The 16,695-nt window shown below is 39.8% G+C and overlaps 1 protein-coding gene and 1 long non-coding RNA gene across 4 annotated transcripts in view; one reads left to right on the forward strand and one right to left on the reverse strand.

Moving 5' to 3' along the window:
- Window positions 1-13,187, forward strand: part of LOC144287719 (uncharacterized) — a 59,969-nt gene extending 46,782 nt beyond the window's left edge. Inside the window, exons 7-9 of one of the 2 annotated variants that reach the window (XR_013355469.1) lie at window positions 2,381-2,475; window positions 11,658-11,780; window positions 13,033-13,187. This is a non-coding gene — a long non-coding RNA (uncharacterized LOC144287719). The other variant, XR_013355471.1, reaches the window with a different exon arrangement.
- Window positions 1-16,695, reverse strand: part of MYO16 (myosin XVI) — a 594,113-nt gene that overhangs the window by 218,675 nt on the left and 358,743 nt on the right. For both annotated transcript variants that reach the window (XM_077854971.1, XM_077854970.1), the window contains exon 17: window positions 2,597-2,708. In XM_077854971.1, coding sequence (XP_077711097.1) covers window positions 2,597-2,708 — 112 coding nt within the window. The remainder of the gene's footprint in view (window positions 1-2,596; window positions 2,709-16,695) is intronic.

Below are 16,695 nucleotides of genomic sequence, written 5' to 3' on the forward strand. Positions count from 1 at the left end.
TTAAAAAAATGCTAATTGTTTTTTTAAGGTATTTTAAGGAAAAGAGAAAGAAATGGATGTTGGCAAGAGCTATCTTTGAGCAGAAGGGAGAAGGAAGTAAGAGTGTCTGCTGAAAGAAAAGATCTGAGAATCTGGAGCTCTGCATAAAGAAAGAAACTAGACCTTAAATTTGGTTTATGGGCAGTCATTTTGTGGTGACAGTGAAAAATCAAGGAAAAGCTGTAGGCTGAAAAATAAACCTCTCTGGAACAAATACTTAGTATAATGATATCAATAGTATACTGGTTAAGTTCCATGTTGGGCAAGGGACATATCTTTTAAATTCTCATTTTCCTAATATGCAGTTTTAAAATTAAAAGCTGTCGTCTGTGAAAATTTACTAAGAACAACTCGCATTTGCTTTACAAGTATACAAGTAGAATAATGTAGCCCTTAGGACCTCCATGAATTTCTTCCAGAACTTCTAGTTTTCACCACAGAATATAACTCTATCATCTTTAAGATGAGAATACTGACAAGGATGGTCTGTAAGTAATTTTCAGGTATAATACCCTAGGACTGTGGCATTACTTAAAAGTGGTTTCGGTGACTTGCAAATCACAGGCTATGGTTTCAAACTTCATTCAATCATGCTGGCTTGAATAACATTTCACTCCTCACACTACCTGACAACTGCTTTCCCCCTGTTTAATATTTTTAATAAATCCAGTAACTCCTCAGTATATTTTCATGGTTCCCTGTGAAGTAGGCACTCTAGAGATACATGGTCAGGAAGGCTTTGTTCTGACCTCAAGGGTCTCGGAGTTTAGCAGTGGAGACAGAGCATGACAACTAGCCACACTAGGAAGCACTGTGAGCAGAGGACAGGGCTGACGTCCTGTGTCCACAGACAGTGGGTGGCATTTCCCTGCCGTCCTGCTGGCCCACGACATGGTGCTGATGGAGGACGCAGGTGAAGGCATCTTTATGAACAAGTCTTGTTCAATTTTCTTGCCAGCCCAGAAATATCTCCCTTCTGGTCCTACCGGACATGATCTATCCCTCCGAAGTGCACTAAAATGTCACCATTCTGATCACCCTAAAGGATCACAGTGAAATGGTGTCCTTCATGTCTTTTGTTAAAATGCACATATGTCTTTTACCAAAAAGGTTGTCAGATTCTCTACTGGGTACCTTAGGCGAAAAAGTATATTCTGGTTGCCCTTGCTTCTGAGAATCAATCATGGATTTTTAAAACCCTGTTTCCAAGCAACGAGTACTTTGGTAGAATGGTTCCGTACCCACTTCTATATCCCAGTTTCCTATAAGGAAGCAGAAATTTTAGGCACAGAAGAAGGGAAAATTTTTTTTAAAAAAAGTACAACAGTAGTGAATGCCAGGGCAGAAAAGTGCAAATGGGTAGGAGTTACTAAAAGACAGAAATACAGAGATTGGATAACTGGAGAGAGAGAAAAAGAAAAACGCAGATACCATATGATTGTATGTTCCTAGATTCCCAAGTTCTGAATGGGACGGGGGTGAAGTGCCCAGAGCTGTTTCATTTAGGGCGAATCCCCATCTCCCCACCCCTTCCCACAGCTCCCTGCCCTTTGAGCCCTGTCTATGTGGGTTAGGGGTAAAAACAAAATGAACTTACTACCATCAACTTACTATAAGAAGAAGATATATAAATCTATGGCTAAATCTGGGTTGCTAACCTATTGGCATTCCAAAGTTACCCGTGAGATCTTGTGCTAACCGCTAATGAGGAATTGGCCATAACTGAAAATTACATCAAACTGAATGAGGAGGGAACAGCTAATGTGTAAGGGAAAGGGGAATTTGACGGGAGTGTGAAGGGTTTCCAGACTTAGCTCATTTCAGATCTCCTGTCCACTAGACCTATGCTGTCTGATTCAGTAACCACTGACCACATGAGGCTGCTTAAATTTAAATTAATTAAAACTAAGCAAAACTAAAAATTCATTTCCTTATTCGCATTAGCCACATTTCATGTGCCTGCTAGCCACCCATGGACCTACCGTGTCGTGAAGCACAGATCCAGAACATTTCCATGATCACAGAAATTTATATCATAGAGTACTGATCTGAACATTTTAAATTGTATTTCCCCACTTCATAATGCTTTGTGGGTATTTTAAGAATAAAAAAAAAAACTTTCTATGGCACAGAAACACACTGTCATAAGTCATAAGGTCACTTTTCAAAGTGATTCTTAGCAGCAATTAGTTCCTTCAGATTTGCCAGTTTTCTCTGGAGTTGGTCCGTGCACAGTCCTTTGATCTGTTTGCTCTGTGAGTTCATGTGGGAGAAGGTCTCCTTGACCACCCTCTTGAAAGTCGATGCCCTTCCTCTTGTCACTCTCTATTTGTCTTCATAGGATCTATGACCCCAGGGAACAGCACTGATGTCTATCTCCCCCATGAGAATATGAACTCTAGGAGGCATAGATTGAGGCTTATTCTCTGCTAAATTGTGAGTACTCCCAACAATATCCGGAATATAATAGGGACTCAGTCAATGTTTTTGAATGAATAACTTTTGTAAATTAGTAGAATGTTGGTTTTCTCAGTGAAATATTTATGATATGACTCACCAAGTTACTGAAGCCAACTACATTCAGGGCTTGTTTCAAAATAGCGAATTTCTCCCTGTTCAGAGAATGCTCTGCTGTTGATATATCTTCTGGTAGGGTCTGGTTCAAATACCTGTTAGGATAGAAAACACACAGCCTTATGGCTTGGCTTGTGGTCAAACTCCAGTGGTTAAAAGTCACTTCCGCCATATTTGGTCTCCAGAATAATAGAAGTCACCTGAACATTGAGTACCCTGTGTTTACAAGGCTTTGATACATAATAGCACATGATGTTTCAGGAAGAAAAAAAAAAGTTCTTGTTGTACCAGAACCTATTTACAGTGTTTTACTTGGTTCTCACCTGAGCTGTACCCTTCCTAGCTAAGGAAGGTCACAAGAGTTTTATGAATTTCATTTAGAAATTTAGTGGGTCCTAGCCTAGGCTTTGTAATTAACATTTTTATTAAAGATTTTTAATTTAGAGTCATTTATAATTTCTTCTTGTTAATATCCTGTAATTATGTGGTGGCTGATTAATTTGTTGATTTATTCCTTTTATGCAACAATCACACAGCAATCACTTCCCAAGTATACCTTACCAGCAGCTGAGGATATAACGATAAAGAGCTCATCCTTGGAAGCTCAACAACAAAAAAAAGTATACTGTTGAGCTCAGGAAGGAGAGAATATAATATACAATGTATAGTATAGTATAGTATGGAGGCAGAAAAATAGAGATGGACAAGAGGTGTTTGTAAGTATTCAGGAAGGCGACCAAACCCAGAGAGGATGATAAGAAAAGTCTGTGGGAGAGAAAGAGGCTTTCCTTCCAAGGGCTGACACTTGAATAAGAATTTTCCAAGCACATCCAGGATGTAAGGGTGCCCCTGGAATACTTAGCCACACATACAAAGGCACACAGCCTTTACCGTGCATGATGTACACAGAAACTCAGGTATATTGGCAAAATTGGAGCCTTCTGATGAGACTGGATATGTAGCTAGAGTTTTGTCTCTCTTGCAAGAGTTTCCATTACATCTTAGAAATGATGGGCAGTCCCAAAGGTCTTGAAACAAAGGGCATGATCAGATTGGTGTTTGAAAAAGAGTATTCTCCCCAAGTGGACGATTACCTGGAACAGACAGGGCAACTAAGGGTGCTGGGTGATCCAGTGAGACCAGCAGTGGTGAGGGAAAGGGAAGAGGACAGACGTGTCCTGGGGGCAGACCTGGCTGGATGAGGGGACAGATCAGATAGAGAGGAAAGAGAGACAGAGGCATTAATGATGCTTTTCAAGATGATGTCCGGGGAAACAGGGTGGAGAATGGGCCCATTCAACCAGAACGTTTTCAAAAGGGGGTTTATGTTTTTGAGAGAGAAAGTCTTCTATTTTCTATTAGTCATGTTGACTTTGAACTCCTTGTTGACGTTCGAGTAGGATTCCAAAAAAAAGTAATTGGCTCTAAGGACCTGAAATTCAGAAAATATGAGAAAAGAAGATCTGGAAGTCATCAACATGCATATGAGTTCAACCATGTGACCGGGTGAGCTCACCCCAAAGAAGATACTAATGTTCTAGGGATGACAAAAGAATTGAATGTTCTGGAAGGGAATAGGAAAACTGCAACAAGCCCGAGTCAACAAAAGGGTACCATATTTAAGATGGATTGATGGTGACATAAAGAAAGGCCAGCGACAAGGAAATGGGTGGTGGTGCCAGAAGAGCACAGTGGGCAACTGGGGATGTGCATGGTGGGGGTTGCTGTGAGCCCTCTCTGGCTTCTGCCCCAGCTCTGGAGTGAAGAACTGAGACAGTCCAGCTTCCGGGGTAGGGGCCGGCAGAGCCTTTGAAATAGTCCCTTGCTGAGTTGGAAGCACACAAGTAAAGAGCAGTGTCCATACAAGAGGAGAGAGTTTGGGACTGGGTACAGTGGAGCGTGTGCCTCGCACTGCAGAAGGGACCCAGCCTCTCCCATCTGCCAGGCAAGGTGACATATCTGGTCTCAAGGCTGTAGCCTCTCAGAGCAGCCCCTCTTCTGGCTTCAGTGTTTCTAGGGGAGACAGAAGCTGGATGAGATGTCCAGGCAATGTTGGCTTGCAGAGGCTGTAAGAATCTGAGATATCTGAGGACTGCCAAGAAGGGGGGGTGTCGGAAGACTAGTAATCACTGTGGAGGGTCCGGGTGGAGCTGCAGCCCAGCTCCCATGGCTCTCGCTCTTTCTCCAGATGTCCTCCACTGTCTGACTAGGATGGCTGAGTTGGGGGTTGGGGCAGCAGAACAAAAGGAAGAAGTAAGTCTAGGGCAACAATTTCAGTGAGGAACTGGGCTATGATGGTCAGAGGCATTTTGCCTAAAATTTACAAAATTTTAGTGACTAAAAAGTCTTAAAGATAGCAAATCACAACCATTCTCAATTCTTCTGATTCTCATATCCTCGATGCCATCTTTTCTTCCCCAAGCATTTGTTGATCGTTGCATAGCGTTAAGTATTCCATCAAGAGAGGCCACTGAACCTTTTGCAAAGAACAAGTGGCTCTTGTTAACATCAGAGAGTCAGATAGGCAAAATGCCATGGTTTCTTTTAAAATTCTTAAGAAGTCATCAATAGAGAAGCACTATCTATGGCCACTTCCAATATTTAAGTTTCCCCATCCCCCATCTATGTGTCCTTGTGGTAGAGAATTTCCAGCAGCTATGGCCTGCTGGATGGAGCAGTGAGAACTGGCATTTACACTACTGTTAAATTCTGGATGGACAAAGCCATGTGAAATTAATCTTGGTGGTTGCAGACTGGGCTGTTACATATGAAATGGGCCAAGAGAAACCCAATCAAAATCGAGGATTTTAGAAGGCAGTTTGCCGGACGGAGGAATGATGCTTGAAGATTGGTTGTATTTTGCTCTGTGGCCAGAAAACTTGTTGGCATGAAAATGACACTCTGTGCCCCACAAAATAGAACTCAATGTCTTCTATATAAATTTAAAATTTCTCCCACTATTCAGTAATGTCTGGAATGATCACTAGATGTATAATTCTTTGCTATCTGCAAAATTGCATCTTAAAATGGAAAGGTTAGTATCAGAAAAAAAAATTAAAAGTTTATTTTTTTGGAGGTTAAAATAATTCACTTTCCCTTTGACGCCATTTGTTAATGAAATAGCACACAAGGACAGAGAAATACTTGAAAAATATGCCCAGAAAATATTATAACCAAACATCTGAAGACTTAGAATCAAGTCTGATTTGACCTTTTCTGACAACATCTTAAACCTTTATTTTCTCATTTGTAAAATGGAGTACAAATAGATTAAAAATTGACTTAAAAATTCTCCATTTCCAGTTCACGATGATTTTATGAGAATCCAATAAGATATTATGTGTGGTATGGTTTCTGCACTCAGACTTCAATGTACATGTAGAATATGAGTGCATTGTTTTCCTGGAAATAGTACATCTTGCTCATCTGGGCAGATTTTAGCCAGTGTGTTCTAACATTAATAAAACATTTCATCAAATAAATAACTAATTCAAATAAAGGAACATTTTGAGAAATTGTAACAAATGCTATTAACAACACAGAATAAAATACGTTTTTCCGTTCTTCTCCAGCTAAAATAAATAGATGAAAGGAATAGATTTTGGTTCTCACTTCTTGACTATGTTTTCATGATAAATTAAATAGAATGCAAGGTTAACGACCATATCTGCAGCATGACAAGCATTTCCAGATGTTTCTAACACTTGGAAATAGCTAACAATGATTGCAGGTTATGGGTTATAGACTCCCCTGTGGAAGTGATACTCCTCTGGTTTCTCATAATCTCAACACAGTGGTTGAAAACCACCCTAGATGAATCCATTTCCAACTTGTCACCTAATAATTAATGGTCCTGGAATTCCCAGTACTGAAATCTTAGAACTCAATGTGTTTTATATCATCTCTTTTATGACTCAAAATAATACACTTACTACTCAAATAATCTTTTTTTACTCATCTCCTTCTAACTCCTACTTAACTTGGAACAGTAATGTTTGGCAACATATAGATGACTCTGAGATACTCAGAGTCCAGTGTCAGAAACATCAGATATGGTCACTTGTTGAACCAAAAATCTTTGCTATTTTGTTCTGACAAGCTTGACAAATTGAGGGAATGCTCCAAACGGAGCTTCTACCTTGGAGCAGAAGAGGAACACGTTGGTTGTATAATGTTAAAAACTGTATATTGGGGAACACTGGCTAATTCTACTCAAAGAGAAAGGCAGTGGGAGCTAATCATTCTTGACTGGATGTTTTAGAAGGACTGCTTCAGTTAATTTTCACATTGACCTTGAAGAGAGGACCTATCATTGCACCCATTTAAGGCATAAGGGAGCCGAAGCTTCTGGAATGCTTCCCAGCTATAAGTGGCAACCAGTGCACACTCAGTCCAGTGCGTCCGGGGCTCCTCTAGCTCAGTTACAAGCTTCCAGGAGGAAGATCAGTCCTAGGCTTGCATGGTGGGCTAGAAGCACAGTAGTTCCCAACTCAGCGAAGCATCTGGGAAATGCTGCAGAGTGAATGCTGTCTCTGTGCAGGGGTCTCTGCCACTGTGGTGGGGGCCTCCAGGGAACTCCCAGACACAGGGTTGAAGCATATTTGACATTATAATGGAAATCAGTGGTGGTGAAGATTAAAGGGAAAGCCACTGCCTTGGGTGGTGAGGCAAGGTAAAGAATTCCACAGTCTAGGTCAAAGAGACACAAACCTACATCTTAACCCAAAATTCACACCACACTACTAAGACATGCTTAGCGTAAGTGAGTAAAATCTAAGCATTTAATTAACTGTTGCAAACATTACTCTGACCAGAGGCAATACGTAAATTTAGGCTACATTAATGGTAAATCTGTAGATACTGTCATTATCATCGTCCCATCATCATCATCATCATCATCAATATTACTTTTTATTGAGAATTTGCTATATAATACGGTTTTTACATATGTCCAAATATGCTATAAAAACCTAGAAGGGGGTAGGTTTCAAGGCAGCACAAGAAAACATTTTCTAACAAACGAACTTTCTAGATAGCCATGCACTGCTTTTAAGATAGTAAGCTCCCTGTCATTAGTAGATAAGTTGAGGCTACATAGCCATTTAAACAGGTTTGCTGAAAAAGAGATTCAAGGGTCAGAAATTAGGTTGTATTAGATGACCCTTATTGCTGCTGGATGGTAATATTCAGGCGCTGAGCTACAACACTGTAGTGAAATATCGTGTCACTTCACACCAAGAAATTTCGAAGTGTATGATTCAACTCTTTTATGCTTATACTCCAGGCATGACATACAGACGCACACATATATTTGACACACATGTGCATGTGCCTAAGCGATATTTAACCTTAACTTATGAAACGTCATTAGTACATATGAAAACTCTGTAGTCATAACAACACATTTAGCTCTCAATAGGACTTCGGGTAATTCTATTTACAGTTCTATCAAGAAGCAAATAATTTGCACTGAAGTAAATTAAATGATGCAAAGTCAGAGATTTATTTCATCACAAATCTCGACTGAATAAAACTGTATGATGGTTTCTCTGTTCAGTGGTGGAGGAAAAACGTGAAATGAGATATTCAATGAGGAAAGTGAGTCTACCTTTATTTTTATCATGTATTTAAAGGTGGATTATTTGTTATATAACTCCATTGTCTGTGAAACAGGTAAGGACAAGCTGATTTAATAGGTAAATTATATCAAAAAAGCAGAAAAATAAGTTCTATGACAGGCAAGTTACATCCACCCTGATTGCTAAAAATAGTGGAAATACTCTACCAAGGAACAGATCTAAGACCCCATGTGTTTTGGAAGACTCAGTGAAGAGTGTGGTATTCTTCTGCTAAGAAAAGTCAGTCTTGACTAAATGCTCTTAGGTTTCATTAACAAAGAAAGGACAAACACATTGTAGAAATTAGGGAGTCCAATTCTCTAGAAATTTCACTAACACTGCTATCAACTATATAGTTATATTTTTAAAGAGTAAACATTGTTGATTGGAAGTGTTGGCTGAATTGGTAACCTCAAGGAGACTTATTAAAAATTGCTTCTCAGCAGACCTTGTCTCTACCAGTGTTCCTGTTCACTTCTTCTCCCCAAATATTAGCAATTAATTAAGCATGGTCAATCCTTCTTGAGGCAAAGTCTAGGAAAAGTAACTTCTAGGTTCCCAAATTGATGAATCACAGCAAAATCAGAGCAAAATAATAGATGTGAGGGATCCCTGGGTGGCGCAGCAGTTTGGCGCCTGCCTTTGGCCCAGGGTGCGATCCTGGAGACCCAGGATCGAATCCCACATCGGGCTCCTGGTGCATGGAGTCTGCTTCTCCCTCTGCCTATGTCTCTGCCTCTCTCTCTCTCTCTCTATCATAAATAAATTTAAAAAAAAAATTAAAAAATTTTTAAAAAAAATAATAGATGTGAAATGTGTTACTTAAACATTTTCCCTTTAAACTGGTATTTAAAAGCAGGGGCAAAGACACAGACTCAGGATAGAGAATCAACCAACCACCAGTCTTCAGTCTTCACAAAGCTCAGTGTCCAGACCCCAGCATCGTCACATGCTCTGTAACTTCCACGATTGATGTGTGATTTTACTTTCCCTTGGATAACTTTAAATCATGAAGCTGTGCTATTTTTTTTTCTCTCTCCATGAGTGAGTTTAAAAAGTCTCAGGAAAACAAAGTAGAAAGACGGAGGGATAGATGGCAGACTGAAGGTGTATTTCTTCTTTTTTCTTTTTTGTCCCATATTCTCCTATTTTCCAAGAATCAATGACAATATGTATAACTAGAAAAAAAATCTCTATAAAATTATGAGTTTTGGGGCACCTGGGTGGCTCAGTGGTTGAGTGTCTGCCTTTGGCTCAGGTCATAATCCCACGGTCCTGGGGCTCCCGCGGGGGGCCTGCTTCTCCCTCTGTCTATGTCTCTGCCTCTCTCTGTTTATCATGAATAAATGAATTTTTAAAATCTTTAAAAAAATGAATTTCAAAAAATAAGAGCATAATTCTCCAGAAATTTATCCAGTGTGTTGTGTGTATCGCTGATTTGCTTCATTTTATCTCTGAGTAGAATGCCATAGCATAAACGTATGTACCAGTTTGTCAAACCGTTTAGTCATCTGAGGAACTTCTAGGTTGGTTCTAGTTTGGGACTATTAAGAGTAAAGCTACTACAAGCATTCACATGCAGGTTTTTGGATAAATGTTAAGTCTTTGTTTTTCTAGGATAAATGCCAAGGAGTGCAAGAGTTCAGGCATATGGCAGTTTTGTCTTTAGATTTATATAAAAAACTGTCAATGGCATCACTCTGATATGAGGACCAGGAATTCAAGGTAGTGGTGATAGGATCTGAATAGCAAATACAAACAATGACTTGTTTGCGGAAAAACTCCACAGTGGAATTTCAAGGTCCTGTGTCCTCCTTCTGGGTGTCAGGGACATTAAAATAGCAAAAGTGCAACTAGTAAATGAATACATTCTGGGAGATGCAAGGCACAGCACAGGGATTACAGTCTCCATAACTTAAAAACTTCACAATTGCTAAGATACTAGATTTTAATTGTTCTCACCATAAAAAAGAAATAATAATTATGCGACAGGATAGAGGTGTGTGTATGTGTGTGTATGTGTGTGTATAATACATATATATATACATATATATGTATATATATATAAAGCCAACACGTTGTATACCTTAAACTTAACACAATGTCCTATGTCAATTATATCTCAACATAAAATTAATTAATGAACAAACAAAAAACCCCACAGCTTCCCTGCTTGTGCTTGCTGGGCATCACCATTCACCAGACACAAACCAGCTCACTGCCCATGCCCCTGCCCATGCCCAGGACGCACTGGGAATGAAGATTTGAACACAAATAAAAGATACTACTACTTAAAGCCTCTTGCATGGCCCATTCACCAAGTCAGAGCTCACAGACTGTAAACACGATGATTCGCTCAGGGGTTTATCTGCCCCTTATAAGTACAAAAGAACAATGTCTTCTCTATTGTAGGCAGAGCTGCCTTCTACTTGGGGATGTTTAATATGTAAACAGAAACCAGATAAGGCAAAAGCAAACAGCTGGCATCAACACAGACAGCGCTGTTTACTGGTTCACTGGTGAAGGCGGTACACTGCCCCTTCTTGTCCACCCACCCCCACCTTGCTCCTGAAAAGGAAATTCTTTTCTCTATTGTTTTTCAACTATCTGGAAAGTATTAACGGATTTTAAATCCCCCTCCCCAACGGGATATGAATAAGGTTTTTATTAACCACAGGTTCGGATACATAAATCTCCACCAATGAAAATATTAATATATTAACCGCAAACTATTTTGTTTGGAAAAAGGAGACCCTGCCAGTGGTCTTCAGGAAAAACAGAACAAAACAGAATCCATTTAATAATTTATGCATTCAGAAAGACTTTGGGTCTTGTGACATTCCCAGAATAGTTTGTCCATATTTTTCTAATCAGCCAAAATACTTCTTCAAAACATCTGGTGAAACAACTAAACTCTCACCATCTTTCAAATAGTGAATGCTTACAGCCCACTAACTTGATTGTTGATGTCTAATTTGAAGAGAAGGGGGTGGAAGTCCAAGGATGCAGTGGCCAAAAAAAAAAAAAAAAAGGATGGAGTGGCCATATCTTGCACAGAGACCGAGGGAAGTTGTCGGGGGGCTCGAATCCCAGTCTGGAACCAGTCCCCGAGCCTGGTGCCCAGGGGAAAGGGCACTTTTCCTTTCCGGTTCACAGAGGCACTTACAGAGAACTATCAATATTTAAATGAGTGAAATGGGGAGAGAGAGAAATTTTTGCTCAGAAAGTGTGGCTTGGTCTGGCCTTCCTGAACCTGCTTAAGGAGCCAAGGCCAGAGGGGTCGCACCTGCAGAGGTGGAGAAGGAGCTCTCTGTAGTTCACACCAAGTCCCCCACAGGCTGGCCCCGGTGCTCTGCATGGGGAGAGGCAGGACATAGATATATAGATGCATAAATATATAAATATATAAATATATAAATATGCTAGGTTGAACAGGTGCTGAAATCCTCCTCGGGGAAGATGGTTATGGAAAAGCATTGTGCAAGGTCATGCTCAGAACACTGCTGCGAAGGAGGAACTTCATCACAATCCTGTGTTTTACATACCGAGGTAGGCACCTGCCCCAAAACTCTTGCCACATGAAAATATGACAGAAAATGCAATGCAGACACATGACCCTCTACCAATGTCCACTGCTGGTGAGCACATGGTGTCCTGCTCTCTGCTGAGACCTGCTCAGGTCCTCACACCAAGCATTTCTGCAGTGCTAATTCTGCAAAAAGCACCATGCTGACTAACCCACAAACACCCTCCACAACTCCTTTCAACTTGGTAGCCTCCAAAGAGAATCCTACTTTCATCTCAAACAAATTATTTCTATTACCCATTCTACTTCATTCTTTCCCTCTGACCGATTTGAACATTCCTTACACCCAAACTTCTTCCTCCTCCTACAACTGTGCAGAGCTTCCCTTGGTTGGGTAGATGCTTCGAGCACTATGTATCCAAGAGGTGGCCCTTCCTCCATGTTCCCTGCAGCCTGCAGCACCCCAGCAGACACCCAGGGAACTGTGGTATCTGGTCTCCAGCGGTTCAAATCCACCCCCCCTCACCATTCCTGCTCACCTCCAATCTAGTTTCTGCACTAAAGGCAAAGTTCTCTTTTTGAAACATAAATTTAGTGAACTCACTTCTTGAGCCCAAACCCTTAAATCCTAACTCCCCGATGTGGCTCACCAAAGGTCACAGGACCAGGTGCCAGACCTTCTGTTCTTTGAGCCTCTTCATGTCCTCTGAGCTTGTGCTACACGGAATGTCCTTTGGTCCCTCATACAGACCTCACTCCGTCCACCTCTGGGCCCCCAACTCACCCTGCTTTCTCCGCTGGGAACATAATCCACACATACCCAAGCCCCACAGAACATTCTGGATAATTTCCATCACTCTTGGTGGCCCACTTTCTCTGGGAAGTCTTGTAGGTTTGGATGAACTTCCCAAAATGGTGTATATCCCGCACAGTCGTGCTTTATCAGACTCTATGAAAATTGCTTGGACACGCATCCCCATGAAAAAGCAAGGCCATCCTTAACAAGTAGTTGTCATTCTGGATTAAGGAAAGGAGTGTGTGCCCAAGCCTCTATCAGATTAATTTTCCCAAGTTGTACTGCTATCATGTCAATGTTCAATTCATAAACACTTCATGTAAATAATAAACTCTCCCACGTGTATTCCAAGACTCCTCACAACGTGGCTCTTCCCCATCAGACTATTCTTATTTTGTTATAGTTTGCACACATTATCCCCCCCCTCTGTAGCTGGCCACCATGTGACTTAATATTGACCTACTCTGCCCTTTTGCCAGTTTCTCACCAGGATTCTCTTTCTGACCAGCTAGACCCAGGCACCAGGCCAGAACAAGCTTTCCTGGGTCTCGAGCTTGTGGACTGCAAATCTTGGGACTTCCCCAAGAAGTCCCATATTCTTCCCCAAGAATTATTCACATATTTAAATATTTAATAGTTCTTATTTAATAAATAGAAATTAAATGTCACCCATGTGATTCTTCCTGGATAAAGAGCATGTCTTAAGGCTTTTCATGGATTCTCATAAATTCTAGGTCATCCCTGATTTTTTAAAATTTATTTTAATTTTTTTCTGATTTTTAAAAAATATTTTATTTATTTATTCATGAGAGACACACAAAGCAAGAGAGAAAGAAACACAGGCAGAGAGAGAAGCAGTCTCCATGCAGGGAGCCTGATGTGGGACTCAATCCCAGAACTCCAGGATCATGCCCTGAGCAGACACTCAACCACTGAGCCACCCAGGCATCCCTAGGTCATTCCTGATTATACAGTAGGTTTTAGAAACACCTGAAAGCTTCCACATGTATCTCAAGGTTTCCATATATACCTGGTCAGTTCCATGTATACCTGGTAGGTTCTCAATGTAACTAGAAGGTGTTATATGTAGCTGGCTGATACATAAGTAGTGAGCATAGCTCTACATGTTTCCTTTTGGCCAAAAACGGCAAAAGTCAATGAAAAATCAATGTCATAAAAATCAATCATTCTTTTGCCAAAGTAAATGATGATCCATAAATATGAAAGTGAAGAGTTTATTTGGGAGATGTTTCAGTAAAGAAATAGTATAAGCAACAAAATGTAGTAAAGTATCAGAGGTAAAAAACTGCCCTAAGTCCTTATAGAAGTAATAGGAAAGAAGTATGACTATGGAAGGGAGATGGGAGTGAGGAAAGAATACAACAGCTTTAAAAAAGAAATATACAGAGTTCACTAAATTAGTTTGATGGCCTTTTCTAAAGATTTTTAAGAAGATTTTATTTTTTTTAATTTTTTAAAAGGTTTTATTTATTTGTTCATGAGAGATACAGAGAGAGAGGCAGAGACATAGGCAGAGTAAGAAGCAGGCTCCCTGTGGGAAGCCCGATGCAGGACTTGATCCCAGAACCCTGGGATCATGCCATGAGCCAAAGGCAGATGCTCAAATAAATAAATAATAAATAAATTTAAATCTAAAAAAAATTTTTCTTCAGTGCCGTGGATTCTTTAAACTTTATAGAAATCCCTCTGGCAGCTTTCTTCAGCCCATATGAGGTATGAAACACTTCAAAGAATTAACCCTGAATCTCAATTTTGATGAAAATAATAGCTCCTCAAATTACAAAGGTTAAAACCAGGAGATATTCTGATTTGTTAGGGAATCTGAAGCTTAGACTAAATTATACAAATAGACTGGTAAAGTTAAAAACCACAGTTGTCATTATAAAAAAAAAAATGACTGCTCATGCCCTATTTCTTTTTCCTTTCCAGCTTAAACAAATGATGATCTCAGGAAAGTTTTGTTTCAGAATAGAGAGAGGGGTGTTGACCCTTGTATTCTCTTTCTCCACGTCTTCTGTGGCAATGGTGCTTTTACCAGGAGCACCAGTGCATGCAGGAGCTCTCTGTGTGGTCACAGGGTAGCAAACAGAAATCCATAGCAGGCAGAGCACAAAGAATCACACTGCATCATTGGTTGTGTTTTATGTCTGTTGCCCAGGCTCAGAACTTGACGCAGCTGATTTTCTGACACCAACTATTCCAAACATCCTTTTCAATTTCCTCTGATTTCCATTTTCAATAGGAAATCTCTTCCTTCTGAAATTGAAAATATTTACTAAACAAAACCAATCACATGTTTTAGCCAAAGAAAAACACAGGATCCATTTTAGTAATTTTTTTTATAAGATCCACTTCAAAATGTCAGATTATGGGATCCCTGGGTGGCGCAGCGGTTTAGTGCCTGCCTTTGGCCCAGGGCGCGATCCTGGAGACCCGGGATCGAATCCCATATCGGGCTCCTGGTGCATGGAGCCTGCTTCTCTCTCTGCCTATGTCTCCGCCTCTCTCTCTCTCTCTCTGTGTGACTATCATAAATAAATTAAAAAATTAAAAAAAAAGTCAGATTATGCACGGCATTTAAAAGGTTCATGATATTACATTTAAACAACTGTACCTCATCTGTATAATGACCTAGATCAGGAAATTGCCATGGGGTTTCATAGGTTAGTTATTTTGCACTTCAGCGACCACTGCATATTATGATGTGGTCCTACTAAATAATATTCTTGTCGGTAAAGCAGATTTTGAAAGGGAACATTGTACCAACCAGCATTGGATTTGCCTTGGTGTAGGGTGCTAAGAATATGGAGTTTATGTCTGAACCATGGGTATTCATAAACATGTTTGCATGTTTTCCTCTTTGGGGCCAGAATATTCATTTCTTTCTTGGATGGACATTCTTATTCTCACAGCAAATAAGCCAAGTGTCCTTCATTGATCATTTCATTCACTGTATCTCAAAATGTTTAATTTAATGCCAACCATGCTTCCCCACACTGGCCCCAGGCCTCATTAAACAAGGTTCCCACCTTCTCATACCTCACTAATAGGGAAGATTTTAAACAAAAATATAGACTATGAAAATTATTCTAATAGAGGTGATCATGTCACATGAGGTCCATGCTGCTTGAGTGAATCAGAGGAGCTTTATAGACAGTTTGAACAACAAACTATATGCTCGTGATAGGCAACATGTCATTTCTTTGTTATTATAAATTGCTAATATAAGATAGTAAGGCTTCAGTCAAATAAATGAAATACTGAGTTTCTACATGTGCCAGGAATTGTGATTCTTGAGAGTTGAAAGATGAACGAGATGCAGTATTTAGCCAGAGACATCACACAAGTCAGCAGGGGAGACAGACATGTTAAGACAAAATTATGACAATATGATAATGTGTTATATATTACATAGAATAGCAATATATCTTATAGCAATGAATATCTAATCATTAATTCTGAGAAAGCACACTGATATTTAAAAAGGTCAATTTTTTAAAAATACTAAAATGCCGGTGCCTGCTTCAATCAACTGGCTTGATCAGAAACTCTAGATATGCATTTCAATGAGTAACAGAATAAAATGTTAACAATTCTGTAAATGCACTCACTCTCATCAGCATATTGTCTAAAAGGCTTTATGATCTTGGGGATTCTTCAAACATCACACAAATCCCTGTCTAAGGGAGGTGAACTTAGAAGTAATGCAGATACTTAGAGGAAATGTGCCTGCAATAATAATTACAGGGTACAAGACAGAGAAACAATAATCAAATAACAGAGTTACTATTTAAACAACAAATTAGAATATAGAAACCCAATTGCTAATCAAAGAAGAAGTAAACCAAAGAATCTTCCATGAAATGCAGACCTGTTGGCCTCTCTGGTATTCTGAAGAAGTGCAGAACTGGGTATGCCGCAGACTCAAAACATGGTGTATTTGTGCCAATTAAGCCACAAAATAGATTGTTATAAGTATGCACAATAAAACTGGCTTATAGATATTTCCAAATAGTCAAAGTAATTAAACAAAATTAATTTTCTTTGCAACAAGGAGGAGAACGTGTTTGTAGTACCCAACGCAGTAAACATGACAATGTTAATTCTGAATTAATTTCAAC

The sequence above is a fragment of the Canis aureus genome, chromosome 17 (assembly GCF_053574225.1).
Source record: "Canis aureus isolate CA01 chromosome 17, VMU_Caureus_v.1.0, whole genome shotgun sequence".
Classification (NCBI taxonomy): Eukaryota; Metazoa; Chordata; class Mammalia; order Carnivora; family Canidae; genus Canis; species Canis aureus.